The sequence below is a fragment of the Pristiophorus japonicus genome, chromosome 7, assembly GCF_044704955.1.
Source record: "Pristiophorus japonicus isolate sPriJap1 chromosome 7, sPriJap1.hap1, whole genome shotgun sequence".
Classification (NCBI taxonomy): Eukaryota; Metazoa; Chordata; class Chondrichthyes; family Pristiophoridae; genus Pristiophorus; species Pristiophorus japonicus.
In genome coordinates, this window is record NC_091983.1 from 91,525,426 (window position 1) to 91,540,970 (window position 15,545).

Here is a 15,545-nt window from a genome sequence, read left to right on the forward strand (position 1 = left end):
GTTGAGACACCTAAGTCCACTGACTTTATAACAGAACTGGTGGCATAACAGAGTCTTATTTATGCATGAAGCAGATGGCACTACTCACAAATAATGATTCCAGTTTCCATAGCATTCTATATAAGATTAATGTGAAAACACATCATTAAAAAACAGAAAAAATAAATAAACAACTTACATAGAAAGCTGGAAGCAAGTGTGACTTTTTTTAGGTGTATATTCATTATTTGCTGCCCATTACTGTTATGTAAATAAAATTTAGGTAGCAGTTATGTGATGCATAATCAGAAATCAAATCCAAAGTCCTGAGAAGCTTGCAGGTGAGGACATGCCTGGACAAGAACATATTCATCGGGGAAAAAGCTGCTTTCCAGTTCAAGCTTCCTGTTCAAGCCCCAACCTAAAAAAAAAATCACGTGACTCTTAACAATAGGGTTAAGATTTTTTTTAGGTTCAGTGGAATGGAACAATCTTCTGCCAGTAAAATACATGAACCATAAGCTGACAGGAACTCAAAGTTCGAGGGGGCCAGATGCAACTCCTCAAGTCGAAACTCTGAAATGCTGGGTATAACATTCACTTTAAAATCATGTATTAAACACATAACCGACTACAGGTACATATGCATGCCTCCACAAAATCTTAATTTAACGATAAAGTGCTGTCCAAAATAGACCCAACTTAAAGAAATAGGAACCTCTTATTTGCTTTAATACTGCGATATAGGGAGTATTTATTCCCCTTTAGAGTTTGTCAGCCACCCACATGGAGCATAGCTTGGACCACAAACTGCTGTCAGATAACAGCCTGGGGTCCTAGTTATTAATACCTGGTTGAGTTATTGCGCTTTAAAATATTAAAATTCTATGCATCTCTACACCTTAGTAATGGAATATTTGGAGGTTGGACTCTTGTAGAAGGTATTTCAGGAAGAAAATAACTATAATGGTGTGACCATGAAGTTGTGATACTCACTATAGATCCATCATTTGTGAAAAATAAATCATTAAGTAACAGCAGTTTATTTCTCAGAAAATAGAGTCCTTAAAAGGTACAATATACTATAATATAATATAATATACAGACTATTTATGATTGTGTTATATAAAATGCATTTTTGCTCTGTGTTGTCGACTGTGTTATTAACATGGGAAATCAAAATTTAAGACAAAAATGCATTGCCAAGTTGAGACTGGCTGATACTGGGTTATTAAGAGAACGAAAGGCAGGAGATGAAGCTTTGCTGCTTTCAATCATTTGTCATGAAAATAGTTCCTGCACGAGTACATTATCAGTCAAGAACCACTGACAATGAAACCTTGGTGGAACAAATGAAACACAATTTAGATTTCCAAACCAACTCTATATACAATCTGAATCTGTATATCAATTTAAATCTAAATTAGAAATGTACTGTTTAGTCTGCAGAAAATAATGTGCAGGTAGCCGTGATTACAGGAAAGCTCAAAGGATTGACGATATCATAAACCCTGTGCGTGAAGCTCCAGTAGTTTCTGCATCTGAACCTGGAGATGATCATCCGCATTGTCACTGAAGGATTAAATGCACAATATCATCACTAAAAGATTGCAGGAATTTAATTGGAAATGGAATGTATGTACGGTATCTTCTGTGTAATGTATTATCTTATACGAGTTTAATTTCACATCCAATAAATGTCCAACTACTTGAAAATGATCTCTATATTAGACACCAGACATTTGTAAGAACAACTGCAGGTTGCACATGAAACAACAATATCTACTTCGTGTGCTTCACTCGATTTGTCATGAAATTTTATTTTAGCAAGGTTTGTTTTTACTCAAAAACCCAATAACCTTGAGGATTGTAATGCTGAAATCCCAAAATATTGTTGTTCACTGGCCTACCTTAAATTTGGCTGCTAGTTGCTCTGTGGCCTCTTGCTCCTTCTTCAAATCTTCCATCATTTTCTCCTTTTCTTCTAACAATTTCTGTTTCTCTTCTGCCACCAAATTATGATCATCTTGGATTGCTACTTTCTCTTTCTCCAATGTCTCTTTTTGTTCTTTTAGATAATTTTCCATGTCCTTCTCTATGTTATCTTCAGTCTCCTCTCCTTCATCTGTGATCTCTTCTCCTTCCAGAATGATTTTCCTTTGGCTTTTTCTTCGTTTCTTGCTCAGCATCCCTCTTCTCTCCAATTGGGCCTTCAATCGTGCAATCTCCTCTTGAAATTCTCTCAACAAAGCATCTTTGGGGTCTTCATTAATCCTAGGCTTGTTTTTAATATTCTTGGTCCTGTTGGCATACCTCAATGTTGTTAAGCTCTCTTCATAATTATAGGACGCTGGGCCAATAGTGGCCACCATAATTGTCTTAGCATTACCACCTAAGGAGTCTTCCAACAGGCGGGTCAGTTTTGAGTCTCTGTAAGGAATATGGGTACTCTTGCCATCCACTAGAGCAGATATTACATTACCCAAAGCAGAAAGAGAAAGATTGATTTTAGTAGCCTCTTTCAGACGCTCTCCTTGGACTCCAGTTTTGCTCTGACGCTCACTACCAGCAAGATCAACCAGATTCAGCTTGCCCACTCTGATGTGATTCTCGCCATCCAGTCCAAGCTCACTGCACTCAACGGTGACAACAAAAATGGCATGAGATCTTGAGCTGTACTCATTCATATTGGTTGATGCTACTGATCTGGTCTGGTTTCCAACATTCATTACATGTTCTATTTCCTTGACATTCTTAGTTACGAAGGATGATAGGTCTGTAAATTAAGAATGAAAACATTTGACCGTGATCCACTATACATTATAAAAAGACCCACTTTATTAAATTGCAAGGATTCCCCATTGAACTTGAACAGAAAGTTTACACCACTGACACTGTGGAAACATGCTGCTATAGGTCTCACTTTCTTTCCATGTTTTAAAATGAGTTTTATCACTAATCTTGCTATAACAATTAGCAATGGGCAATAAATGCTGGCCTTGCCAGCGATGCCCACATCTCATGAATAAATAAAAAAAACAAAGAAGACATGTAATTGGACCCCTCCCTTCGAAAGAATCCTGTTTCATATCTAAACTGTCATTCCAGATAATCAAAGCAAATCAAAATAGTTATTTGAGATTTATCAAAAATAAACTCTGGATTGAACTAAAAGCGCCCCAAACTTTGGATTTACAAATGTGTTGATATTCTACCGAGACGGAAACTAACACTTGTCTGAACTATCGCTTTCAGCAGAAACTCTCTCTAGAAATATATGTAATTGAATGACACTGTAAATATGTAAAATATGACCAGGTGATGGATAAAATTACAGTTTTGACAGAAGTTTAGGTAACAGCTAAGCAATTTTCATCTAAAATCTGTTTAACACTGAGGAGTCGATTTCACATTTCTATTGTTGCAAGTTTTTGTTCTGGCTAAATCATTGCTTAAGCCAGTCTATCATAAATTTGTCAAACATGAACACATCATTTCTCAGTTGGGTCTGTACTATTCAGAAACAAATGGACATGAGTACAATTCACCCCATAAACACCGCAGAAACTCTGGCAAGTGAAGAATAGTTCATTGTTGGGCTTACCTGCCGCCCCCTCCCCCTCCCCCCCAACTCTAAGGCATTGGCAATGAAGATGGAAGAGTTTACTAGAATCCTAAAAGAGAATTGTAAATGGGAAAATATAAAACTAAGAAAAATAAATTCAAAAACCTAGTCTAACTGCAATTAGTTGAGACATTGTTAAAAATACTTGACATACTTGACAGTTCTATCAATCACTGAAGCGTTTTATTGACGATAATGAGCCAATGCCCATTCAGAATGATGTCAGCATTTTGCTGAGGACATCGAACAGGACTATCGCATAGTCAGACAGGAAATGACATTAGTCAGTACCAACTTATTCAAATTGTATTTTTCACTGATTCATGGCTGTGCCCAGCTAACAGGCTGAAAGCTAAAATTGTATTCTAATGCTTGATTTGTTATTGCAGCACTATAATCAGTTGGATATCATCTGCATGTAGCCATTTACAGGTCCTTTGACCAAGCAGATGATTTAAATCATTTTGTTCCCGGTTTATTATCATGTGTTTCTGATTGATTAATTACATGTGTATCAAGGTTAATTTGATAAATCAGCAAATTCTTGGGTAAAAACGGCTCGTTTTTGATGACTCAGATTTTAAGATTTGTCCTAAACCAAAAACAGGGACGACTGACATACAGTGGAGTGGAATTATTGGCTTGCTTTTCAATTTTTCATGTAAAAACAGAATGTCAATTGTTTGATGAAACTGACTCCTCCCCTCTCCGCCCTCTTCCTCCCATTATCTTGTGAAGAAAACAAATAATCACCGGCCTCCATAACACAGCCTCGAGATGCAAGGCAGCCTCCACCAAGCCTCATTGCCAAATGTTTACATATTTTATTATGGTTTTATTAAAATAAACTGTTATTTTATTTGCAATTTTAAAGAAACAGATTCATACGTTACCTTTAATGTAAACACCAGTTTCTGGTTTCTCCTTCAACTCCAGTTTTTTGTTCTGATCCTTGTTCAGAAGATCTCGGATCTCCTCTTGGTAGATTTCCAGATAGGAAGCCCTCACCAGATACTGCTGGTCCTGGGATCGCGATATATGAGTGAAAATTTGTTCGAATGAATTAGGGATGATCCCTCTTTTCTCTGGGTCGGCCCATATTCCTTGCATGGTGTATGTTTTCCCAGTCCCTGTCTGCCCATAAGCGAAAACTGTCCCATTAAAGCCCTGCAAGACCGAGTCAACCAAAGGGCGGACTGTTTCGTCGTACAGGTCGCTTTGCTTGGAACTGCTATCGTAGACGGCATCAAACGTGAAGCTCTTGGGCATCTCACTGGATATTGCTTTGGGGTTCCGAATATACACCTGTCCCAATTTCACATCCATGTCCACAATCTGGTCGGAAGCAGCCGCTTCTTCTTTACCATTCATTGGGCGGCATCTGACAACTACCTTCACCGACTCGCAAACCTTGGCTTTAGACATTGTTGTTTTGTTTTGTAGCCGCTCCCCTTGTTTGCTCAAAATGCAGGCTTCTTAATGCAGATCAAATAGCATAACAGCTCACGGTCTGTACTGTGCCTGCAATAAAGCAATGCACCCGTTACGCATCATTACTCGGTACAGCATGCAAAGCAATGCATCCGCTCTGCGATACCACCATACAAACCTTAGCGGGCGGCGATTCAAAGTGATGATATTCGGGGGAGGGAGACGGGAGATCGGATACTTCGCGGCTGCAATTTTCGCCCATTTGCAGCTGGCAACGCCTTTTTCATTTGGATGGTGAGAGTTGTGCGATTGCAGCCGCTGGGCTGCACACACTCCTGGCAGGGTAGCTGCTGCCTGTACAGATGCTGCTCCTTCCGACCAGAGGAGGACGCCCAATCCTGGCCAGGATGGCTAGCTTGCAAAGCCATCCACAGCAACCCAGCACAATGACATCATGTCTGATCCGCCCCAAAGAAACTGTCACGAAGATCCCAGTGTACCCCGGGAAGTGTAGTTGTTGTCTGTTGCTGAGATTGATGAAACTGCAGCAGCTTGGAGATTTACATTTGCAATAAGCGGTTAGTTGAGAGCAGCTCTGAGTGCTTGTCCCCCTCTCCCACAATGTCGCTGCAGCACAAGCGGCTGCTAAGCAGTGGTGGATGACTGGTGCTGTGGATGGCATCAGGAGCTCAGAATAGTCCAGAAATTAATTTTTTGAAATGTGATTACCAAAGACAAATAAAAACCTACATTTACAAAAGTACGGACACCATTTTTTTATTTAGTTAATGATTAAAAAAGGAAAAGAGCTTGCATTTATTTATATGCCACCTTAGCATGTCTTTTGAATGCAGTCCCTGTTATGTTGGAAAATGCAACAACCAATTTGCGCACAGCAAGGTTCCACAAGCAGCCAATGAATGACTAGCCATATACAGGTTTTTTGGGCGGTGTACGTTCAGGGAGGAACATTGCTGGAGAATTCCCTGCTATTCCTTGACTAGTGCCATGGAATCTTTTACATCCACCTGAGCAAGCAGATAAAAACTTGGCTCAGTATCTCATCAGACTGATGTCACCTCTCACAATGCCACGTCAATGAGCATTTGTGCAAGCGGTAGGTCACCTCCCTTGTCTGATGGGAGTGGAACATTTTATTCGAGCAAGTGCAGCAGAGAAGACCCATGTGCATGATCTTCGTGGCTCATGGCGAGTTGGTAAGGATACCTGTCAGGAAGTAGTGAGCCATAAAAATGCTAATAGCGCTGTTTTAAGAACTTGGTTGGAAAAAGTTGCATTATCTTACCAGATGTGTCAATGTAGAAAGCCCCACTCAAATGTAAGCCGGAATCTTACCAGCCCTGTGAGCGCAAGTTTGGAGGCGGGTCCACTGTCAAAATGGCTGTGATTGACAGCGGGGCGGAAGTCCACTCTGAACCCGTCTCCTTGTGAATTTCCGAAGTGCCTGCTCTGGCTGCGGTTTGCAGATCTGACACTATACGGATGGTCAGGTAATTGAGATATTTAAAAAGCTGCCAGGGTTGGTCTCACCATGGCCACATTTACTTCACTTGACACTGCACACCCTGGCTGCCACATGATGCACCAGGTTGGCACCTTCCCACACCAACACCATAAAGCATCCCTGCAATGTCCAAGCCATTCCTTTCACACTCATCACCATTGGGCGGGGGCGGGGATACCATTTTGTCTCACCATTCACTGCAACTCTCTAAGCCACTTCCAAAGATGCACACAGATCTGTCCAAGAAGGCAAAGTGTTGAAAATAAAGATTTCAATATTTGACAACACATTGGGGGCGAACGCCTCCGACTGAAAATTTTTTAACGAAAATACCTGGTGGTCCCGGAGGAACGTAGAATTGCGCTCTGAGGCCTAGTTTCGCAGTCCAGCGTACGGGAACATGTCTTCCAGGATCGTATGCGTATCCTGGGATCAAGTGGGCCTAGACCTTCAATCACAATGTACTATTCTCATTCTTAGTAATGGGAGCTCTGAGCTCCCGTTACTATCAATGGGAATACCCCTGAAACCAAATGAAACACAAATATAAATTAAAAAAACACTTCACTTTTTAAAAATGAATATAACTTGCAATAAATTAAATGTTTTAAAGAAAAAAAAATTTTGAAATTAAAAATAATGTTTTAATAGTGTTAAAAATAAACTTACCTTCATAGACAGGGTTTTTAATATAAAAATAAGTAGTAACATTTAATTTTTCTATGTTTTAAAACTCTTACCCTGGTAAAAGTAGGCTATACACCTGCTTTTAACAGGCGTAAGAGTTTGAAGGACATTCGCTGGGCAAGAATTGGGCAAATAGCCCAAATCTTCGCCCGCGAATGTCTTTCTCCCGGGGATGCGTGCAATCTGTCAAAAGAAATGTTGACAGATTGCAAAAGCTGGTTCTCGGCGTTGTGCGCATAGAACCGGCATTTGCGAGGCCTCTTCGAGAGGCTGCAATTTTCGGGCCAATAGCAGAAACTTTACATCAGCATTGGCGATAGCACCCAAATGTGTTGTTATTTGGTATGATTGGACAAGATGAGGGTGAGTCTGAGGGGTGGCTAGTGAGATGGGAACATGATAATGTAGATAGAGAGAGAGGGATGGGTGGAGGTGCAAGGTAAGTTGGTGTGAGTAAGGATGTGCAGGAGTATGGTAGGGAAGGCAGAGTGATGGGGATGTGATGAGTGGCACAGCAGGATGAGGTTGAGTGTGGCTTTGCAGTAATGTTTCGTGATCTACTGAGAACCTTGCAGGGCAGGCTTAACAAGCCCAATCAAGGAAAAGTCATGGGGGGAACCGACAGGAGCCCGCCTCGGAGGTCGCCTGCCCCTCTCCCGCCTCTGTAGAAAAAAATCAAGCCCGTAATGTTTCAACTCTGAAGGACATGATGCACACCTTCTACTCCTCCATCTGAGAGTACTTTGAAAGCTTCTCCCATTTTCCCCATTGTATAGATAATTTCTTAACATCCTGAAATGCTGTTTCCCCCCATAAAAGTATGATAAGTGTTCCTGTAATCATATCCACTATGCTTGCTGATGCATAGGTATGTTTATATATCCTCCTGCCAATGTCAATAATTCATTACTTTGTTTGCAGGCACCGCCCATAATAAGAGGGGGGTGGGAGCCACATAGGAGTAGGAGCCCCCAACCCCTCCCTCCCTCCCCTCCTGCCCCACTGCCACCCCAATGCTGTCCTCTGATACTATTCAAGGAAGCAGTGCAAGATATCCAGAGAAGCGAGAATATGGAGGAGACAGGCTGAGGAATCAGGAGGTGTGATCCCAGCTCAGGATTTGTGCCAAATTTTCTTATCCAATTCATTCACTCTGTCTCACTCATTCGAACCAAAGCAGACAGTGAAGATCAATTCCTTTTGCAGTCCTTGTGCAGAAAATGAACTGTGGCCAAGTTACAATTCAAGGCTGTATCATAACCCTCATTCCTCTTCTTTTTCTCTAAATATGCTATTTTGGCAGTGACTGGGTGATACACAGGACACAAGCGAGCAGGAGGAGATGAAAACGGCACAGGAGGGAAAAGAACCAGTTGGTCAGAGAGTAAGCCCATGTCCATTCTCTGCTGAAGAGAACATAGATACTAACTGTAGAGAAGAAAGAAGTTTTCTAAGCATGAAAGATGGTTGTAGTAATTGGAGAGTATGTCCAGGATTTTTCAGCAAATGTTGATTAATGTATAAGATGCCTTCTTCAGCTCACCAACGCTTGTCTGAAAGGATTGAAGGAGTTTTTAGATCAATTTTTTTTCTGTGTAAACTGACACCAATTGCAGGAATGGCATACATACCCAGGAAACTTGAAGAGTGCAGCAGTGAGGAGCTTAGATATGTGTAAGGTTTGCACTGTTAAAAAGATAGAGGAAAATTGCATTGAGCACAATAACGGTGTAAATGTACCCAAATATGCTAAAATGCAAATCTTGAGAATTTCAGCCCAATAAAGGCGAAACAATGGCGTATGTGCTGAAGACAGCAAGAAAATTCAGGGCCATAAACTATCTTGTGTAGCAGTATTGAATCAAAGCATGAACAGTCATGTATGTGAATATATTTCTGGTATGCAGGAATAATCCACAGAGTTAAGATATAAGAAAATGACCGTGTAATTAAATGAGGAAGGATCAATCACATCAATTACCTCACTTGAGTCACCAGACAAACCAAGGAAATCACAGCCATTGATATCTTATAAAACACAATATGAATTCATGTTAACTCAATAAAGCATTTCAAGTTAAATGCTTTATTGAGTTTAATAGTTATTGGATAAGAGGAACGGTAGCATATTGGTTAGGTTACTGACCAGTCATCCAGAGGCTTGTGTTATGTATGCATGTTAATGTATGTACTGTAACATTAGACCACTGAATGTACCTTCATCCTGTATACACTATATCTGTACCACCAGAGAGTGCTGCTGCTGGAGACCTAACGGTCACCTGTACACTGCAAGTAACCAAGTATAAAAGGGAGCTCACCTGTTGGTGTCCTCACTCTAGGAGCTGCAATAAAGGACTAAGGTCACTACAGTTCAAGTAGTATACCCTTACCTCGTGGAGTCGTTATTAGAGTGCTTGCATATACTACAACTGGCGACGAGGTTACGAATTTCCATGCACAATATGTCTAACCTAAGCAACTTCCAACAATTCGCTGATGGGGAAGATTGGGATGCCTTTGTGGAAAGGCTAGAACACTTTTTCATTGCGAACGACCTTGCTGGGGACTCACCGACCTCGCTGGCAGACAAGCGCAGAGTCATCCTGCTCAGCATTTGTGGGCCCAATGTCCACGGCCTCATCAGGGACCTGCTAGCTCCAGCGAAGACGACAACCAAGACCTATGCAGAGCTCGTAACTTTAATACAAGAACAACTCAAATCTAAAGAGAGCTTCCTCAAAGCCAGACACCAGTTCTATACCCACCACTGGCCCGAAGGCCAAGAAATTGCAAAATATGCTGCAGACCTGAGAAGATTGGCTGCACCATGTGATTTTGGCAACCACCTCACCGAAGCACTAAGGGATATCTTCGTTACTGGAATCGGCCACGAGGGCCTCCTCCATAAACTGCTCTCTGCGGACACTATGGTCACCCTGCAGAAGGCAATCAAAGTGAGCCAGGCATTCATGATTTTGGTCTGCGACTACAAACGGATGATGACTCACACCCAGGACTCTAACCCGACGAGTACAGTGAACCGAATGCCGACTTTCAGAGGCAAGACTGCTGCCCCAAATCCCGCAACTCTGAGTCGGCCACATGTGGCCAACCGGCTAGCCCCGTGCTGGTGCTGTGGAGGAAACCACAGGGCCCACCAGTGCCGATACAAAGACTATACCTGCAAAGTCTGCAACACTAAATGTCACCTTCAGCAAATGTGTAGAAGAAGTTTTACTCACCGAGTCGCTAAAGAGTTGGCCGAGCATCTGGGCTCCAGTGCTGATGAAGATGAAGTGGCTCAGCCCCTGGAAGAGGAGTACGGAATATTTACCTGCTCCACCGAGAGATCCCCGTGGAAAATGGAAGTCAAAATCAACGGGGTTCCAGTCTTGATGGAGATCAACACAGGGGCGAACCAGTCGTTGATGAATCAGACGGCCTTTGAGAAACTCTGGGACAATCCCACCAAACGACCTAAAATGTCCCCAATCCAGGCAAAGCTGCTTACCTACACAAAAGGCACCGTCCCAGTTGTTGGCAGCGTGGAGGTCCAGATATCCCATGGCGGCGCGATGCACAAGCTTCCCTTGTGGATTGTTGCCGGAGGTGGTCTAACGCTGCTGGGAAGAAGATGGATGAAGCAAGTCCAAATCTGTCGGAGTGACGAAGGCCTCTGGGCCCCGGCGATTGACATCCTATGCGGCCCCAAACTTGGATCCATCACAGTACCTGAAAATCCTACCGTCCGACTCGACTGCGCGGCGACGACACAGACTGCACAACTCAACGGCCAGATGATCCAACCTGAACGACCAGACCTCACCCTCCGGGCTCCAGTGGCAGGACTCCGAGGGAAGAAGATCGGCGCAGAAGGTAGATTCCCGGCATCCATGGCAGAACCTGGGGAGAGAAGGATCACCGCAGCCTACCTCTTGGAGAGAAAGAAGATGGTGCCCGCACCACAAGGCGAAGCACCTGAAATCAAGATGGCCGCGACCAGACCACGAGGGGCAGCATTGAGGGAGCAACACGTGTTACCGAGCAGCGAACCAGATTGGGGCAAAGATTGCAAGGCCCTCTTAAAGGAGACCGGCAACCCAAAACAATTAAAGGGACAGTTCCACTTTTGGCACAGCGATGCCGGTGATATTAAGGATAAAAGTGTAATTAATGAATGCAGGTATATAAATGTATTGTTGAACGGTGATGCCGGCAATGTTAACATGACAAATGTAACCAACAAAGGCAGGTATCCAAATGTAACCTTGTACAGAGATACTGATAGCACACAAGAAAGTGTTGTAAGTGACAAATGTGAAAGTGTAAAGAGATATAACAATGTTGAATTAGCTAGTTGCGGTCGGAGCCAATGTACCATGTATGCTAATGATAGAATGATAAATGACCATGTAGCCTGCGCTTCCGGGACCAACGTGATGCCCCAGGAAGGGTTCACACACACCCAGTGGGAGCATAAGCACTGCAGGGACAGCGGTCAATTGGCAGCTCAGCCACCACCACTGGCAACCTGCCCCAGATCGGCCCTACCCTCCCTGGCCACCAGGGCCAGCACCGGGAGCAAGAGGCCAGTCCCCTCCAGCTTTCCTGGCGGAACCTGACTTCCACCACAATGGAGGACAAGGAGACCACACCACCCTGTGACCCTGCCCACCACTAAACTCAACCACCTACCCATTCGACAATGTATGTACCTTACCCATAACAAGATGTACTTGCTCCACCACTGCGGAATCCTCCAACAGTGACATACCCACATGATCTATGTATGGGGGGGGGGGGGGCAGGGGGCGGGGGAAATGGATGTGTGCAGCCATGAACACATGGCTCACACCCGGCACCCACACAGCCTTCACCACAATCTCCCACCGTCCACTACTGATCACCTCCCCATGTCATGGCAATAAGGACTTGGGAAAGGCTTAGGGGTGGAGTGTTGTTTTGTATGCATGTTAATGTATGTACTGTAATACTAGACCACTGAATGTACTTTCACCCTGTATACACTATACCTGTATAACCAGAGGGTGCTGCTGCTGGAGACCTAAGGGTCACCTGTACACTGCAGGTAACCCAATATAAAAGGGAGCTCACCTCTTGGTGTCCTCACTCTAGGAGCTGCAATAAAGGACTAAGGTCACTACAGTTCAAGTACTATACCCTTACCTTGTGGAATCGTTATTAGAGTGCTTGCATTTACTACAGCTTGGACTAATGATCCAGAGATGTAAGTTCAAACCCCAACTAGGGAATTCAAAGTCAGTTAATTAAATAAATAAAAAGCTAGTATCATTAATGGTGACCATGAAACTATCAGATTGTCGTAAAAACCAATCTGATTCACTAATGTCCTTCAGGGAAGGAAATCTGCTGTCCTTACCTGGTTTGACCTATATGTGACTCCAGACCAACTGCAATGTGGTTGACTCTTAACTACCCTCCGAAATGGCCTCGCAAGCCACTCAGTTGTAACAAACCACTCCAAGAAACAATAAGAATCACCCAGCATTGATCAAGGCACTGGCTTCAGACAGGACAATGGCACGCTAAGCCCTGTTGAACCTGCAAAGTCCTCCCCGCTAATATCTGGAATTTGTGCCAAAATTTGGAGAGCTGTCCCACAGGCTATTCAAGCAGCAGCCTGACATAGTCATACTCACAGAATCCTAACTTACAGCCAAGGTCCCAGACTCCTCCATCACCATTTCTAGGTATGTCCTGTTCCACCGGCAGGACAGACCCACCAAAGATGATGGCACAGCAATATATAGCTGGGAGGTAGTGGCCCTGGGAGTCCTCAGCATTGTCTCCGGACCCCATGAAATTTCATGGCTTTAGGTCAAGCATGGGCAAGGAAACCTTCTGCTGATTACCACCCGCTGGTCTCCCTCAGCAGATGAATCAGTACTCCTCCATGTTGAACACCACTTGGAAGAAGCACTGAGAGTAGTAATGACACAGATTATTCTCTGGGTGGGGAACTTCAATATCCATCACCAAGAGTGGCTTGGTAGCATCACTGCTGACTGAGCCGGCCGAGTTCTGAAGGACATAGCTGCCAGACTGGGCCTGCGGCAGGTGGTGAGAGAACCAACATAAGGGAAAAACCTTTTTGTCCTCGTCCTCACCAATCTACCACTCGCAGATGCATCTGTCCATGACAGCATTGGTAGCAGTGATCACCGCACAGTCCTTGTGGAGACCAAGTCCTATCTTCACACTGAGGACACCTTCCATCGTGTTGTGTGGCACCACCACAGAGCAGATCTAGCAGCTTAAAACTGAGCATCCATGAGGGGCTCTGGGCCATCAGCAGCAGCAGAATTGTATTCCACCACAATCTGTAACCTCATGGCCTGGCATATCCCTCACTCTACCATTACCATCATGCCAGGGGACCAACCCTGATTCAATGAGGAGTGCAGAAGCATATGCCAGGAGCAGCACCAGGCGTACCTAAATTGAGGTGCCAACCTGGGGAAGCTGCAACACAGGACTACATGCATGCTAAACAACGGAAGCAACATGTTATAGACAGAACTAAACACTCCCACAATCAACGGATCAGATCAAAGCTCTGCAGTTCCGCCACATCCAGTCGTGAATGGTGGTGGACAATTAAACAACTAACGGAATATCCCCAAACTCAATGATGGAGTGCAAAAGACAAGGCTGAAGCGTTTGCAAACATCTTCAGCCAGAAGGATGATCCATATAGGCCTCCTCCTGAGGTCCCCACCATCACAGAAGCCAGTCTTCAGCCAATTCAATTTACTCCACGTGATATCAAGAAACGGCTGAGCATATTGGATACAGCAAAGGCTATGACTTGTGTTCCAGAACTAGCTGCACCTCTAGCCAAACTGTTCCAGTACAGCTACAACACTGGCATCTAGCTGACAATGTGGAAAACTGCCCAGATATGTCTTGTCCACAAAAAGCAGGACAAATCCAATTACCGCCCCATCAGTTCACTCTCAATCATCAGCAAAGTGATGTGAGGTGTCGTCAACAGTGCTATCAGGCAGCACTTACTCACAAATAACCTGTTCAGTTTAGGTTCCGCCAGGACCACTTGGCTCTAGACCTCAATACAGCCCAAGTCTAAACATGGACAAATGAGCTGAAATCCAGAGGTGAGGTGAGAGTGACTGCCCTTGAAATTAAGGCAGCATTTGACTGAGTGTGGCATCAAGGAGCCCTTGACATTCGATGCATTACCATTGCCAAATCCCCCACCATCAACATCCTGCGGGTCACCATCCACCAGAAGCTTAACTGGACCAGCCACATAAATAATGTAACAACAAGAGTGGGTCAGAGGCTAAGACAAGTGTCTTACCTCCTGAAGCCTTGCCACCATTGACAAGGCACGTCAGGAGTCTGATAAAATACTCTCCACTTGCCTGGATGAGTGCCGCTCCAACAACACTCGAGACGCTCGACACCAACTAGTGAAAAACAGCCCGCTTGATTGGCACCCCATCCGCCACTTTAAGCATTCACTGCTACCACCATGGCGCACACTGGCTGCAGTGAGTACCATCTACAAGATGCACTGCAGCAACTCACCAAGGCTTCTTCAGCAGCACCTCCAAAATCTGCAACCTCTATCACCTGGAAGAACAAGGGCAGCAGACACTTGGGAACACCATCACCTGCAAGTTCCCCTTCAAGTTACACACCATCCCGACGTAGAAATATATTGTCGATCCTTCATCGTCAGTGGGTCAAAATCCTGGAACTCCCTCCCTAACAGCACCGTGGGGAGTACCTTCACCACGCGGTCTGCAGTGGTTCAAGAAGGTGGCTCACCACCAACTTCCCCAGGGCAATTAGGGATGAGCAATAAATGCTGGCCTTGCCAGTGATGCCCACATCCTGGGAACCAATAAGGAAAAAAGAATGCTCACTGCTTGCTTCATTCTAAGAAGAAACCACTTTGCACTGTTAAATTTAACAGATGAATGGCATCAAACACAACAGAAAGATCCTGGATAAATTTAATCTGCCCCACATGTCACCCTCCATTTTTAATCATTGTACTCTTTTTATATTAAAATAGGCTGACAGTACCTTATCTTCGCTTTATGCTGACAATACATTTCAATAGCAACCAAGATAGCAGAAGTACTACTTTCATTTCTTTGCTGCCACTGGAACATCTATAAAGTTCAGGGTCTTGGTAAAATAAAAACAACTGCATTGCATATTTATCTTTTTTCCATTGAATTATTTCCAATGCTGAACTCGACACTTCCAATTGCATTCATT

General features: G+C 43.9%; 1 protein-coding gene across 3 annotated transcripts in view; it reads right to left on the reverse strand.

Annotated features, from left to right (window-relative positions):
- The window catches only part of LOC139266807 (kinesin-like protein KIF3C), a 286,002-nt gene extending 279,583 nt beyond the window's left edge, over positions 1–6,419 (reverse strand). For 2 of the 3 annotated variants that reach the window (XM_070884409.1, XM_070884407.1), the window contains exons 1-3: positions 5,214–5,379; positions 4,498–5,125; positions 1,890–2,755 (exon numbers count right to left, since the gene is read on the reverse strand). In XM_070884409.1, the coding sequence (XP_070740510.1) occupies positions 1,890–2,755; positions 4,498–5,029 (1,398 nt within the window). In that variant the 5' untranslated portion in view covers positions 5,030–5,125; positions 5,214–5,379. Of the gene's footprint in view, positions 1–1,889; positions 2,756–4,497; positions 5,126–5,213; positions 5,380–6,341 lie in introns of those variants that run through there. The other variant, XM_070884408.1, reaches the window with a different exon arrangement.
- Positions 6,420–15,545: the final 9,126 nt, after the last annotated feature.